The sequence below is a fragment of the Bremia lactucae genome, linkage group LG5, assembly GCF_004359215.1.
Source record: "Bremia lactucae strain SF5 linkage group LG5, whole genome shotgun sequence".
NCBI lineage: Eukaryota > Oomycota > Peronosporomycetes > Peronosporales > Peronosporaceae > Bremia > Bremia lactucae.
Window position 1 is genome coordinate 3,439,132 of NC_090614.1, and position 15,428 is coordinate 3,454,559.

The 15,428-nt window shown below is 46.8% G+C and overlaps 5 protein-coding genes across 5 annotated transcripts; 2 read left to right on the plus strand and 3 right to left on the minus strand.

Annotated features, from left to right (window-relative positions):
• Positions 1-931: 931 nt before the first annotated feature.
• Positions 932-5,958, minus strand: CCR75_001044 (uncharacterized protein). Its single transcript, XM_067959149.1, has 2 exons — positions 3,115-5,958; positions 932-3,021 (listed from the first exon to the last, which is right to left on the minus strand). Exons 1-2 carry the CDS (start codon positions 3,451-3,453, stop codon positions 1,051-1,053), a joined length of 2,310 nt encoding a protein of 769 aa, XP_067821096.1. The 5' UTR covers positions 3,454-5,958; the 3' UTR covers positions 932-1,050.
• A 74-nt stretch (positions 5,959-6,032) lies between these two features.
• Positions 6,033-6,584, minus strand: CCR75_001045 (uncharacterized protein; the record flags this gene model as incomplete). Its single annotated transcript, XM_067959150.1, has 1 exon — positions 6,033-6,584. The coding sequence occupies one exon, from the start codon at positions 6,582-6,584 to the stop codon at positions 6,033-6,035; it is 552 nt and encodes a 183-aa protein (XP_067821097.1).
• A 129-nt stretch (positions 6,585-6,713) lies between these two features.
• On the plus strand, positions 6,714-7,793 carry CCR75_001046 (uncharacterized protein; the record flags this gene model as incomplete). Its single annotated transcript, XM_067959151.1, has 3 exons — positions 6,714-6,835; positions 6,919-6,998; positions 7,068-7,793. The coding sequence occupies 3 exons, from the start codon at positions 6,714-6,716 to the stop codon at positions 7,187-7,189; spliced, it is 324 nt and encodes a 107-aa protein (XP_067821098.1). The 3' UTR covers positions 7,190-7,793.
• Positions 7,794-7,923: 130 nt separating this feature from the next.
• Positions 7,924-9,706, minus strand: CCR75_001047 (uncharacterized protein). The gene is made up of 2 exons (XM_067959152.1): positions 8,651-9,706; positions 7,924-8,578 (listed from the first exon to the last, which is right to left on the minus strand). The coding sequence occupies exons 1-2, from the start codon at positions 8,703-8,705 to the stop codon at positions 7,986-7,988; spliced, it is 648 nt and encodes a 215-aa protein (XP_067821099.1). The 5' UTR covers positions 8,706-9,706; the 3' UTR covers positions 7,924-7,985.
• On the plus strand, positions 8,861-9,106 carry CCR75_001048 (uncharacterized protein; the record flags this gene model as incomplete). Its single annotated transcript, XM_067959153.1, has 1 exon — positions 8,861-9,106. One exon carries the CDS (start codon positions 8,861-8,863, stop codon positions 9,104-9,106), a length of 246 nt encoding a protein of 81 aa, XP_067821149.1.
• Positions 9,707-15,428: the final 5,722 nt, after the last annotated feature.

Below are 15,428 nucleotides of genomic sequence, written 5' to 3' on the forward strand. Positions count from 1 at the left end.
CACGCTTTACTTAGACACACGCTATAGCACAGCAAGGAAGCGGTTTAACCTGCTTCTCTTGCATGCAGTGAGGTATGTTGCGGTGGGCGCGTTAGCGACCTCACCCAACGCACTTAATGCTCTGGTTAAATTGTCGTCACGGGAGCGGTAATTCGGCTCCTCGTGCGTACTTAACAAGTAGGAAGTAGTTTTCAGACGGATTTATATTTAATCGTTTTAAATATAAATACCTATTTTTACCAATAAAATGTCATCTCTACAGATAACACTTAATATGTATTGCGAGCGTATCTTTCAAGATACCTCGCGCCACGGATGATGCTGGGCGTCATCCCTCCTAATGTGAATGCACCCATGTGCATCACATACACAAGGGTTGGTCACCAATGTGCACCACACCCGAGTGCTGGATCTAATTTTCTTTAGTTTAGTGATAGGCCATCCCCTTAAGTACACCAAGTGTACTTAATGGGGACTGTTTAACATTAGGGCAACTTTAGCCCGTAACAACATATCTGACGCATAATTGTATGTTTCTTCTCGGGCGTGGGTGCGATATACTTCAACGTCCGACTGTTCGTTTAAGACTCTGATATGGACAAAGACGTCATCGAAAGAACTCGGTTCAAGAATCGGCCACCGATTGCAACAGATTGGTTACAGAACTGTGAAAGTTGCAAATGCATGACTCCCTCCTCCTTGCGCACCGCCTGATCGTATCGTGTAATGATTGGCAGGGTTTATGTAACTTAATTTTTAACCAATTATCAAAATTACTGTCGTTGTTTTGCCTTCATTTTACCGAATTTGGTCTGGGAAGCTACGTTAAGTTTGGTACAGAAATGCCACCTTCTCGATAACAATTGGTCAGCTCATTTTTTAATGAAGTAGTCTGAAGCCACCTCTTAAGTAGCTTGTAAAAAACGCCATTTCCTGCTTTACTTTATACAGCATTTTCAAGCCCACTCAATAAAAAAAGAACCTGTTTTCCGCCAATTGTCAGTGACCACGGTTGATTAAATACTGTCTCTAATAGTCCGTAAATTAATTCTACACGACATCCTCCAAGTCTTGATATTCCGTCACGAACGTCGAGGTCTTGTCCTTCCTATCGAGACCTTCCGTATCGTCGACCCACGACAGTCGCGAGCTCGCACTCTTTCGATCCACCGCTTCCACGTCCATGCAGTGTGTTACAAGATGCCGAATCTTCCGGTCATAATGGTGCACCATATGGTCCTGCAACGACCGTGGCGTGACCCAAATGCGACGAAAAAAGCTTGCATCCTGAAGGGTATACTGAAGCTTCTGTTCACCCATAAAGACCGTACAGCCACACCGTCGGGCCGTCGTGAGCGTCTGAATGTGTACAATTTCGCCTGGCACATCGACTTCTTGACTCGAATCTTCCTGTGGCAATGTAATCATCGTGACGTTACTTAAATCGCGCGACAAGCGACTCGCAGCCAAGGTTCCAGACGTTCCAAAACCACGTGGCGACATGGTTCTCGCCGACGTTGTACGTCCCGATATCGCTCTTGTCTCCTCCAATAACATCGAATTCGTCGTTTCTAGCACGGTCGGAAGTCGCACCAAGGGCTCAACTGGACTTGCATGCACTCCCGTATCATTGGACAAGTCAAGCAAGTGCTTCTTTCGACCATACTTGACTTGAAACAGCGGTTCGTTCGCTACGGCATCGTATTGCATGGCCATTTCATCCCGCAAACGTGCCATATTGGCAATTGAAAGCCGTGGTACCAAATCGTCACCATACACGGCCGTAGTGGCAAATGTTTTGGTCCACGCGGCCGTCTCGGGATCCAACAATGGTGGCACGGCATACAAAAACGCACGTGTGTCGACCAACACTTTACGAAGTAAAATCGCCAAGAGACACCCGACACCCGCGCCCATGGAATGACCACACACGACAACTTTCCACGCTCGTGCTGCCTTGTCTTGACACTCCGTATGATTTGCAAGGGCACAATGACGCAATGCAAAGTCCCAAAACACCGTCTTCCGTGTCCCTTCTTGCAAGTGTGTAAAGATCTGACGAGCCGTACGAAGCATGCCATCGTGGGTGCGTGTATCAAACGCATACGGCACGTCGTCGGGCAATTCATCGGGGTCCATGCGCACAATCTGAGCCATACCGTCCGTGACAAAATCATAGAAGGACATGCTCCCCCGTACGCACAGAATGAGCTCCTTCCGTGCCTGGTCCTTGACAATCCCATACGGTGCTTGAAACACAAAATTATAGCAATTGAGATACACCAAGTCGGCGTCGTGCACGCCCGTGTAGTGGATAAAACTCGCTCGATTGCCATGCACGAAATTGTCGTGTTCAAACACTTGGTCGGGTTGCAAGGGGCGGAAACACCCAAAGACACGAAAGAACCGACACGGTGTGTACCAGATGTAAATGGGCCATCCGTAGATGCCAATGGCCATGCGCGCGTAGAAGGCAAGGTCGTTCAAGCGCTGGGCTTCGATGTCGCATGCGAAATGCCGCGGGGCAACCATGGAGTGCACTCGTGCGGCGTCACGTTCGTGTTTCTGGGCATGCGCGACAAGATCCAAGCTGAATTTCAAGTCGGTGAAACTCAGCCCTTCGTAGCGATTCGTTTGATACCGCACGACAAAGAATTTACTCAAAACGCGACCAAGCGTCTCAAAGACGTCCGATTCGCCGTCGTGTTCGACGGTGTGGTGGCACGTGAGGGCGTGGAAACAGCAAAGACAGCGCTTTTGCCACCGCTTTTCGGCTTCAACGGCGTCGTCGCCGCTGTGGACGCCACACATGTAGGACGAACACGCGCCAAGGAGCACGATGACGAGTGTAAAGACAAAGTCAAAGTGCTGAAAGTAATTAATTGAGTCCGCGCGGGCTTGGATTTGGGCCCAATTGACGTCGCCACAGATACTTGTATCGGAACGCATGACGAGTTCGCCATATAAAGCCCAGCCGAAATTGGTCCAATAGCCCATAAAAATACTCAAAATTAACCATCCCTGTCCCAAAAAACAAAATGCCCACGACATGAACAAACTATTAGGCATAAGTCATTGTAGGAGGTTCGAACGTTTGTCGCACATGACACGCACCTCGGGACGACGTTCGTGGTAGACACGAGTCGAGAGCGTGTAGAGTACACACGCGAGCATCATTGCAGCGAGGAGGAGATGGAGAATAAAGGCGATCCGCAACCATAGAAACAGGTCTTGGAGACGATCACACGTCTCGTACCCGACGTCGGGCTTGTCAATGAGGCCAAACGCGAGGAAGAGCGGGAGATCGTGGAACAAGATAAATAGCACAAAAGGTGTCAAGTACGCGCGCGGATTGAGAACAATGCGTTTGAGACTAGGCGGCTGGAACAGGCATGCTTTCGCACGTGGGCCTTCAATTGTGTCCATGGGCCTTAGCGTGTCCGGAGCCGTCATGACGTCGACCGGTCGAGCTATAAGGAGCTTCACCGGAGAGGACGCAATTTGCTAATTGGGATTACGGTGATAAATAAAGAAAGAACCCATTTCATGAAAATAGTGGGCTCTTTGACATCCGAATCGTCAAAGGCTGCAATCGATCATGGCACGGCTAGTTTTTGTATTGTGGCGATTGCGTTATCCACCGGAGGTACAGTTTCTCGCGTCTTGAAAGAAGCCTTTTTTCTATATAAAAGGTCTCGAATGACCTAAAATAGCACGAGGCACTTGAAGACGAAAATGGGCTCTTTTTGCGCGCATGATGTGTGCAGATTCGGATGCAGACAAGAAACGTACCGTAATGCTCATACATCCTGCCGTGTGCCGGCTGGCTTTTATTTTAGCTGACGCTAAAAGCCTGTCTTTAACGTTCCCTTCTTTTTAGTGCAACATGCAGACCGATAGTCTCCGAAAAGGACGATGCGACGTCGAATCCGTACCTATTAACTTACGCAAGACGACAAATCATAACTAAATCAGTACAAATTAATTGGTAATATTCAGAAAGCCGGATCGAATGATTACTCTTTGCTGTCTTTCATCTCAACTTTTAAAGTGCGCATTTCAATTCTGCAACTTACCCAATTTCTCCCCCCCAAATACCTATTTAAAGCTTCTCTTTTTTTGCTACCGACTCGAGGTACCCGGGACTTTCGTACGTAAAGTCCTTGAACGTATCCGATTTCCCAGCCATGCCACGGCTAGTTAAAGGACTACCTGTCGCGTCAGTACTCGGCAGTGGCAAACGCGTGAATTCTGCCTCAAAGTTTAATGGCGCGTCCGCGTCATTTAAAATCGAGTGGCACGGTCGAAAAGGTGGCGTCACCTGTTTTTTAAGCAATGTAACCCACTCAATATTTTCAAAGAAAAGATGATTCTTTACTTCATGCGCGCCTTTCGAGCCCAATCGGTCGGCCGGATTCCGATTCAACAATTGACGAATCAAAGCCTCGGCGCGTCGCGACACATAAGGCGGAAAGTGCAATCGAGCCGACCGTAACCGTTCAAAAAGCTTCTTGCGGTCATTAGTGTACCATGGAGGTAACCCTGTGAGCATTTCGTAGAGTACCATACCTAAATTCCACCAATCCACTGCGGTACCGTGACCCAGTCGATCCAGGATCTCAGGTGGCAAATACTCGGGTGTGCCACACAATGAATTGGTCCCATTGACACCGTCACGGATCCCTTCTTTTGCGAGTCCAAAATCTGCCAATTTAATATGTCCATCGATCGTAAGTAAAATATTCTCGGGTTTCAGATCGCGGTACACGACCCCTCGACCATGTAAATGTTCTAAAGCCAAGGTAATTTCCGCGGCATAGAAACACGCCATGTGTTCGGGCAACTTTTTCATTCGTGACAAATGATAAAACAATTCGCCACCAGGACAATAATCCAACACAAAGTACAGTCGTTGCGTGGTTTGAAACGCATAGTGAAGCCCTACAATAAAAGGATGACGCGTGCACCCAAGAACGCGACGTTCCGTGCGTGTGTGTTCCACTTGTTTACGCTTAACAATATTGTCTTTGGACAAGATTTTCATGGCAAACAAGTGCTTGGTTTCCTTGTGTAAAACAAGCACGACTTTGCCAAACGATCCACGACCAATTACTTGAATCATTTTAAAATCTTCAAGCGTCACGGGACGTTCGTTTGTCGTCCCGTGCTGTCCTTCTTCATCGCCAGTGAGCGACGCGCCAAAAAAGCGCGAACGCTTGAGAGGAAGACGATCAAGCAATAGTGGTGGTTGATCGGCTTGTGTTGTTAAAAAGTGTCGAACTTCGTCAAGTAAATGGGGATTCTTGGCCGATTGATCCACTCGATCGTAGTTTAACAAATATCGTAGCCACTCGGACAATTCTGTTTGTCGCTTCGAGAGGAATTCCGGTTCAAACGAGCCCAATAACTTCTTCGGTGGTAGCAATGGCACCCGTACGCCCTTGGGACGCAAACGATCATTGAGTTCTTTAAACTGCTGGTACCGACGGTAAATGACCCACGTTGCACCGGATTGCACACAGCGCATTTCAATCGCGTACACAGTGTACAATCGATTGGAGACGTCATAGGCAAATCCGTAGCTTCCAATTTTGACAAAATCCGCGCGTGCCCCATGCGGGATCAAATACAGTGCCTGTGCACGCGAATCTTCTTTCTCCTTGGCAATCATTTCATGGTCGGCACAGTACCCTGAGATCCGCTGATGTGTCTCAAAACACCCTACAAAATGGCACTGGACAGGCAGTCCAATTGGCAGCTCATCTTGTGGCGCATCTAGAATCGCCATATTGGAGCTACGCGCTCGCAATAAACTGATTGGTTTTACAAGCAATGCGTCTTGAGGCACGTCGTCTTCAATGACAATGTCAGCTGTTTCGTCCGCTGTATAGAGCGACAATAAGTACGACGACGTGGATGCCGTCGTAACGTCCTTGTCGTGTTGTTCGTCGTCGCTGCGATTTGGCAGCACGGAGAAGGAGACGGTTATTTGTTTGTTATTGGTTAACATACTAAAGGATCACGGGTCTCACCTACTTGAGTTTATGCTGTGCCGCGACGGAATCGAGTGTTACCAAGGTAAATTGCTGATCAATCTCTTCGACGCGGTAACTCTCTCCGGTGTCGAGATCTTTGACTAAATACGAAGGGTTTTCCCACTCTATGAAATGATTGCTTTCCTTCATTGTAAGAGCGTGAACGTTGCTTTCCTCCTCACTCGATGAAGACGAGTCGTCAATGGAAAGGTCGTCGTCGTCTTCTCTGTGGTGCTCGACATAGGGATTGATTCCTCCAATAAACGGCTGTTCAATCTGATCTCGAAGCGTTACAGCGGAGACATAATGGGTGTCTTGAGCATTCACAGCGTGTCCCTCTTCACTAATTTGATTACTAATTGCGCTGCTTCTGTAGCCCTCTCGAAACGTGCTCGTGCTATTGTCTGTGCCATTGTTAATGTCCTGGTTGTCGGTAGATATCGCCTCAATTGAAGCGACTTCAGAGATGGTTCGTTTCGTCTTACAGTGTACCACAGCAGGCTTTGAAAGCGTGCGATACGGACGCTCCACGGATGCTCCAGACGGCATCTTGAGAGGCCGTCGCAATTACCACGACTTTGTTCTCGAAAATGCCCATTGGTGTAGCCAACACCATCAGTACACAAGTCAGAGTATATTACACAAAATTATTCACGGACACTCTCCAGTCATTTAGCTATGCCAGTTGCGCCGAAAAAACTGGACGTGTTTCTAACAACGAGCGATTACTCGAAGACTTATGTGTTTCACGAGGAGGACCATACACTGGGCAATGCGCTGCGCTACATCCTGATGCGTAAGTACGTACTCGTAATGATGCACTGATGGCATTGTAAAATGTAATTTGCTTTCTAGCTGACTGTAAACTCACTGCGTTTTATAGTCCTGACGTTGATTTTTGTGGCTACACAATACCACACCCATCCGAACCTATGATGCACATTCGTCTCCAAACGCGTCAAGGTAATAAAATGCGATTATAATTCTTTTTCTTGACAACCATTTCACTGATGTTGCTATGGCATGCGAAAGGTGCACCTGCGGACGAGGCAATGCGTGCAGGCCTTACGGATTTGCGCAAGGTTACATCGCATATTGGCGACGCCTACCGCAAAGAGCTGAAAGCCTTTAAGCGCAAAAAGGGTACAAAGTAATTACGAAAGAGCGCCTTTCGTGTTTTAACTTTTAAGCTTTGGATTTCCTCTTGAATTTAATTTCCGATGTTTTAGTCACATTTTGTCGCCGCCAATATATTGGAGCTCTCTTACATAAATCCAACTTTTGTTATTTTTTCTAATATTTTTCTAATAAATGCATCGTTTAACCACGCTCTCTTCTACGTCGCTTTTTTCGCGAAAGTTGTCAACGCGCGCTATTCCAACGCTCCTGACGGAAGCAGAACGACACATAATATTTCAAAAGCTTACGAATGCCTGGAAAGTGGTTCCAAACCGCGACGCTATTCGTCGCAGCTTTAAATTTCAGGACTTTAACGAGGCCTGGGGATTTATGAGCCGTGTTGCGCTGCTGGCCGAGCAGATGGGACACCATCCTGAGTGGTTTAATGTCTACAATCGCGTGGACGTGACGCTCAGCACTCACGACTGCGGCGGTCTGTCTCAGTACGATGCTGACATGGCAATTGCCATGAACAGCTATGCCCACGCAGTACGAGGCAAGGAGACGGAAGTAAAAAGCGGTTAAATTTCTCACCCGCCATAACAAGATCAATACATATTCGTAATACTACTTGGTGAATTTCCTTCAAACGAAATGGGTCACGGAGCGACTACTTCTGATAAAGCAAATGGGCCTTACAAAGCTTTTTGGGTGGTTATTGCATGATCACTTGTCAAGTTCTCGTTCAAAATGCCGAGACAACAACAGATGCTGGATAAAAGTATGCAGTTTTTGTATTAATTTTAGGAATCTCTCCTCCCGCGACATGCTTTACCCCAGAAGAATCTTGTTTTCCTCCAAAAACTGATACGGGGGAATCTCCAAATTTAGCGGGGCTGGGCCTTTACGGATGCGGCCTGAGAGGTCGTAATGCGAACCGTGGCAAGGGCAGAACCAGCCGCCGTACTCCCCAGAGTCAGACGTGGGCACGCAGCCCAAGTGAGTACATACGCCAAGCACCACAAGCCACTCGGGTTTTTGGACACGGACAGCGTCGGTCTCGGGGTCGCGTAAGTTCTTGACGTCCACTTGGTTTGAAATATCAATCTCCTTGGGTGTCCGATGCTTGATAAAGATCGGTTTCCCACGCCACTTTACCGTGACGGTCGATCCCTCACTGATATTGCTCAGATCGAATTCTGCTGTCGCGAGCGCCAACACATCCGCCGATGCGCTCATGCTGCCCACAAACTTGACGACCGCAAGACGCGCTGCGGTCGCGTACGCCACACGAGCACCCCCTAGCATGAAGTAAGTAAAGGCACGCTTGCTAGGGTCTCCGGCATCAATCCGGTCCGATTCAAAGTAGTGATCGGGCGACTCATACGTGTCCACGACGGCCTTGGAGCTCATGGCGGCGCGACCTGCTTAAACACATGTTGACAATTTCAGACACTTTCTCCTCACATCTAGGTACGGAAACGAAGCTGGCGTACCCTGTAGGGCCTGCACGCAGCGCGGGGGTACACTAGAATTTAGTCGTTTCAGCATCACCAAGGTGGTCTATTTATCAGTCTTTTACGTCGCTACTGACCGCTCGTGGAGGACGGAGGTACTGAAATAGAAGGGGTGATTTTTTTCTACTTAGTGATGTGTATTACCTAAAAATAAACATTACTGTCATTCGAGAAATTAAGTAATAAAAAATGTCCTTCTTCCAGCGCCTCGTGTCGTACGTGGTCAACGACGTAGCCGTCAAGTCGCTTTCTAACTCGCACACGTTTCAACGTTTCGCGCTCAAGACGCACTATCATGTGGAAGATGCCAAGAACTTGGCGTCCACGAGCGCCAACGTGCTGAAGAGTTCGCTCGAGAATTACGCACCGAAGGTCAAAGAGTTTGGCGAAGCTTTTAGAGAGGAACTTGTGCGCGATCTCAAGAAGATGAAATGAGCTGCAGAATAGTAATCTCTCGTTTTGCAACGCTGCTGAATCGAGGGAGTATGGATTAAACATTAACAGAATTAGTGCTGTCTGTTTGATCAATTTCGGTCATTTGTTACAAGCGCCTTCTCCATTAAACTGTTTAATTGTTGACATGAGGTTACAAATGCATAAAAAAATCATTTTTATAATTTACACTTTTACCAAAGCTAATTCCATGTTCTTAAAGAAGTTGGCCGAGATGTGTATCAAGCTATACACGACCTAATGTTGGTACGGTCAAGAAAACGACCGACATCAACATCCTTACGACGAAATCGCTCAGTTTTTCGGATTGCGGCACCTTCTTTGCTGTATTCAACGCGACACTCATGATGATAAACAGACACCAACACTAACAAGTTTTGCGTCGTTCATTTTGATATAGAACAAGATTCGTTCGCGCGGGAAAGGGACGCTTTAATTAAATTATTATTACATTTACTTAAAATAGATTTAAATAACGCTGAATATTTGCTGATAAACGCCTCCTTGCCAAAATGGTAATATTGACGCAATAAGACATTAATAATATTGGTTGCTTATTTTAAATTTCAATCAACCCTCCAATCGTTACAAGGCGCATTGCATAGTTAATTAATAATATCATACAGCTAGTAGATAGAAGATCGTTATGAAAGAACTTAGTATATTAATACAGTGTAACTTTCCCCTATTTTAAAGCAACATGCTTCACCTTAGTAGCTTAGACTTCTTAGCTACTTATAACTTTCCTCGGCACGTCCTGTACGGTAAGTAGTCAAGACACCCCAAGTTCACTGTAGCAGGGTAGGTTGACTAGTATACTTACAAAAGGTGCTCCGTGACACCTCTTAGCACCTCGTAAATAATTTAACGGCCTACGCACGTTCCATCCAACATTATTATATTAGATGAAGAAAAAGGAAGCTTTATAGCCTCTCAAGAAGGCTATCCCGCAACGCGAGAAAGGTTCACTCACTTGTGCCTTGATAGGAAAGTAAACGAACGGACGAGTTCGGTCGTAGGCGAGCCAAGCATTGGCGCCATGCTGCTCACTATATACAGAGATGAATTACATGCCGCCATTGCCGAGTTCATGCGACATGAACTCGACGGGGCCCAGGAAAAAGAAGCCTTGCTTCGCCAGCAAGGCTCTCAATATGCAGAAGTGTTGAGAGAACAGAGTGCTCAACAGTAGAGCTGTTGAGACAGCAGCATTCACATGCTGCTAGCGGACCGACGCAGTCGCATCGACCGGAAATCTTATAGATACAAATCTACGTTTAAGGCAGTCGGAGGCGACTCCCTTTTAAAATGGCTCGTCGAAATTAGACGACGTGATTGAAGCTCGCCGCACCAATAATGATGCGACAAAAGTAAATTATGGCATATCCGACTTAGCCGGACATGCTAAATCTTGGGCCTTAGGCTCAAGCCTCACGACCCATTAGTTTTGAGTCGTATTATGTCTTTAAGACCCGGCTCAAGAAAACACTTGTGCTGCCACGTGCTGAATTCAGGGCGCGAGCCGAGCTCCTGGACACTGATGCCAACACACACGGTTTCTTTTAAGTTGTATCGTGACTCATCTAATAGAAGAACAAGTCCATAATACAGTGTTGCTTAAAGGTCTTGCAGACTGTCCTGTCAAGACTCCATGTTCTGGCTTAAAAAAGAGACGCAAGACCAGGCGATATTTTGAAGCGGAACAGGAGGACTTCCGCCTTAATTAGGCATTCGTCCACTCTACAGCTTATTCGTCCTCCGAGACTACAAGAAAAAGGAGGTCAAAAACCTGTGGACCTGTCGTATGAAGAGAGCCCTCGCTCAACAATTTACAAACGATTACAGAAATGTATTGCAGTCAAAACACGGGCCACTTTGTCTATGAGTGTAGTGCCTCACGCCCAGTGCATAGAAACACTCAGCAAACAATCGACCTTTCACAAAAAACAGCGGAGGACGCGGATCCGACGCTGTTGCGAAATCGCACAGCGAGCCAAATTGTCAAAAACTGTCGGGGTCAGTTGGTGTGGAGCGCCTTACTGATCTGACAGCGTCAAAAAAATTTCCAGGCTTTTTTGACTATATTGCTCCTCACACACAAACATTATGTGCAACTGCCCAAGGTATTGTGGCATAAATTGCCACTAAAGTCCTTCGACGATTTTGCGGCGTTAATTAAAGCTAATCGCAAGAAGATCGTTGACTTAAATATATTAAGCGCAAAATACCTCTAACGAGCATGACAGTGCGCCTAGAAACAGGCGCGTCTATAACAGTGAAGAAACGTGAGCTTGATATTCAATGAAGGTTAAAGGGTAATCAGTACAATGATAATTTCATCGTACTTGATTTAGATAAAAAAATTATGTCATCCTTGGAATACCATGGCTTAGAAAGTTCGAGCCATGCATTAACGGGTAGCATCAAGCCGTAACGATGCACCCTTCTCGTTCATCAGATGACCATATGATGAGCATCTTGAAGCGCTTCAAGCGTGTGGATACCCTTTAAGTGAGTGTGTTAATCTTAGTTTTGGTACGATCATTTGTACAACTGCCCAATACCTCAGTATGACAACCTATTACACCGCGGAGTATGATCCCGACAGCTGTTCACAAGCACATGAAGCGTCGAGGTTTGACCACACGAATAAGTCGAGTGGTACGAAACCAAAATTCTTGCTTCGGAAGCAACATCTAAGAAAATTTGAAACAACTGTCAGAAGGAAACAGTACAAAAATGCTAGATCGACTGGAAGATCGATCGTAGTGAATCTCGCTGTTGTTGCGCAACCACAGCTAGAGCCAGTTGAGGGTGATACTCTCCAAAAGAAACTTAAAAAAATAACTCCCAAGATTCTGCGGGGACAAGTCATCATAAAATTGTGAACAAGGTTACCAGGTACCTTTGAGATAACAACCGATCAATTGTAGGCTCTAAAACACCTGATCTTTTGATAGCACCTTCGAAATTGCTTTGAAGATAACTCAATTGCCAACGCAAGAACCGAAACGGTGCCGCGTGATCTGCTCAGTGCCAAAGTCAAGCAGATCTACAGACTTGTCACAGGTGACAAGTGCGTGGTCAATTTTCGGTCGGCAATACTATTTCCTGAGGACGAACGGGTTCTTAGTGCTCATCGATGAATGAAAATGTCATCGGTAAAAAAGCTAAGGTCGAACGTCTTACATCCGAATCCTGGGAGTCTTTGAACGCAACTCCTTTATATAAGGATTTGATCGAATTCAAGTATGTATATTTCGAATTCATACCGTGCAAGTTGCCATGAAATAAAGGCACTCGACACGAAATGGACCTGATACCAGGTTCAAAATGCTTAGCAATGAAGCAGCGGACATTGCCTCATGAACAAGTATTAGCGATCGACAAATTCTTTGCCAATCGCTTAGCAGCGAGCGATGTGAGGGAGTCATCCTCCCCACACTAGCTCTCCAACGACACCATCCGGCTGTCGTCCTCGATCGGCTGCGCGACACCGCATTGCTCCACAGCTAGCAGCCAGTGGACAATCCTGTGCGCTGCAGTTCCATCGAACTTGGGCGGGTCCTTTCGAGTGGGCCTATGCTGATGCTGCCGGGCAAAGAGCTTCTCAACAGTCCTGTGGAGAGCCTCGCTCCGAGCCTGCTCATGCCTCAGATCATCCTGAGTCTAAGTGAAGGACTCCACCGCGGCATGGCCCTGTGCCTCGGACGCGGCTCTCCGCTGTCCGTGCACAAATGCCTCAAACTGCTCATACTGAGCAACCTGTTGCTCAGGAGGACAGCTCAGGAGCCTGGCCAGGGCTTGTTCACCAAGTTCCTGCGCCATATGGCCCGCCACCTCCCGATGATGTTCGGAGAGGTGGAGAAAATGAGCCCAATCAATATTGAGGCTCATCCTCACGCACACACGTAGAAATGCGGGTTGTGGGAAGGATTTCAAGTGCCAACTGTAGGCAGGCACGTCTTAATGCGGCCACTGTAGGCGGGCACGTCTTAATGCGGCCACGCTCTCCTTTGACACACACTCTAGCACAGCGACGAAGCGGCTTAACCAGCTACTCTTGCGTGCAGTGAGATAGTTGTGCTGGGCGCGTTAGCGTCCCCACCCAACGCACTATGTAACGAGGTGTATCGTTACATGAAATTAACACTTAGAGGTTGTTAATTAATATATTATCTGGTAGATAATATTTGGAGGATATTACTTTAAATAGTAATGTTCAGAAAACTTATCCATAAATAGGTATAGACCATTATATCTGTTTATCCCGCAGCCTAATCAACTGTAGATGTAAACAAAAGAGAGAGACAGATAAGATAAGATAAGATTTCAATTGCATATTTAGTATTAGTTTATAATTAAGTTAGCGTTAACAGATAGAAAGAAGATATACTTAATTATATACATACAGTCTTCATTTAACCCTCTTTAAGGTAGTTGTCCTAAAGAGAAGTCTTCCTCTGCACGTACCCAGTATCCATCGACTTTTTCTCAGCCTCTAATGTACGTGAAGTAACGTAAGGCACCGCTCACAACTGAAGCAGTGCGAAGTGGACTTGTACTGAAGCAGTACAAGTCGTAGTCCCCCGTTACACCTGGTAGCACTTCGTAGTCCGTCAAAGGACCACATTCCCTTCATCTAACATGGACATGTAAATTGATAGTGGGAATACGCATCACGTTTCGCGTGAAAGCTTCTCCTTTCAAAGTGACATAGAAAGGAGTGCGGTCGAACAAATGCGTTCGACCGTAGGAAACGATGCCATCTTGGCAATGCTGTCCAATTTGGACAGAGATGCCCTCCATTCAGCCATCGCCAAGTTCATACAACATGAACTTGACGAGATGAAGGAGAAGGTAGCCTTGCTGAATCAGCAAGGCTCTCACCAGGCAGAACTGTTGAGGTTACAACAGGTATAGACCCCTGTGCCTGGAATGACGCATGCACGTCGTCCCGAAACCTTGAAGATCGACATCTTTAAGATGGGTTGTCGAGTTGGACGATGCCATAAGGGCACGTCACATCGTCAACGAGCAAATGCAAGTCGCATTCGCTCAATCAAATTTGACAGGTCGTGCCAAAACTTGGGCATTAAGTTGTGCGACCCATATGTCTTTGTGTCGCTAGAGGTTTTTAAAGCCTGGCTCAAACAGACGTTTGAACCGCCAAGGGCTGAGTTCAGAGCTCGTTCAGAGCTTCTAAAATTTAAGCAAGGCAAGCGTGACAACGCATATGCCCAGTACATACGACTCTTAGGGAGTAGTATTACAAATAATCCAGTCCATGAGCACACGTTGATTATGCTGTTCATGCAAGATCTAACGGATGGTCCCGTAAAGACCCACCGGCTCCGCTTGAAACTGGATACGCTTGAAGAAGCAATATCCGTTGCGGAACAGGAGGACTTTAGCTTAAGACAGGCTCAAGCTAGTTCGTCATCGTATCGTCCTCCAAGACAACACGAGTTAAGAGGTCCAGAACCCATGGACCTCTCCTACGTCGAAAGCGAGAGACCTCGCTTTTCGAGCAATAAGCGATCGCAGAAATGCCATCGCTGCCAAAAATTAGGACACTACGCTCATGAGTGTAGTGCCCCACGCCCAGCACCGAAAGGTACTGAACGTAATTTTGGACCGTATGCCAAAAAGGGCAACGGTAGCGGGTTCGACGTTGTTGCGAAATCGCAACAGCGAGGCGGACCGCCAAAAAACGGTCGGGGTCAGTAGGGGTGCATCGCTCTACTGATTCAGCAACCTCAAGAGAATTTGCAAATCTCTTGACTAAAGTTGCTCCAGACACATAATCATTATGTGTCTCTGCACCTGGTGATGAGGTATGCCTCATCACCTTAAAGTTGAAAGTGACAAATGATTTGTCACTCAGAGCCCTAGTGGACTGCGGAGCGTCGAATAACTTTATTCGTCGCCAGTCACTAGAGGGTCGTAGGCTCAAATATGTTGAGCGCGACATCCCTCCAACGAGGATGACGGTGCGTCTAGCGACAGGCGCATCGATAACAGTAATGAAACGCGTAGTGAAATTTCACTACACGTTAAGAGATTTACAGTATGATGATGATTTCATCGTACTGGATTTGGATGACAAATTTGATGTCATCCTAGGTTTACCTTGGCTCAGAAAATACGAGCCAAGGATCAGCTGGCAGCATCGATCCGTAAAGATGCCTGCCACTTGTTCATCAGATGGCCATCTGATGAACGTCTTGGAGCGTCCACAAGCGTGTGGATGTACTACGAGTGAGTGCGATGGCCTCACTTGTGGTACGGTCGTTAGTACAAC

Coding starts and splice junctions, on each gene's coding strand:
- CCR75_001047 (XM_067959152.1), bottom strand. CDS start 8,705: ATGCTGAAACGACTAAATTCTAGTGTACCCCCGCGCTGCGTGCAGGCC. Junction 8,579..8,650: donor CTGCGTGCAGGCCCTACAGG/GTACGCCAGCTT, acceptor GTGTTTAAGCAG/GTCGCGCCGCCATGAGCTCC.
- CCR75_001044 (XM_067959149.1), bottom strand. CDS start 3,453: ATGACGGCTCCGGACACGCTAAGGCCCATGGACACAATTGAAGGCCCA. Junction 3,022..3,114: donor ACCACGAACGTCGTCCCGAG/GTGCGTGTCATG, acceptor TTTTTGGGACAG/GGATGGTTAATTTTGAGTAT.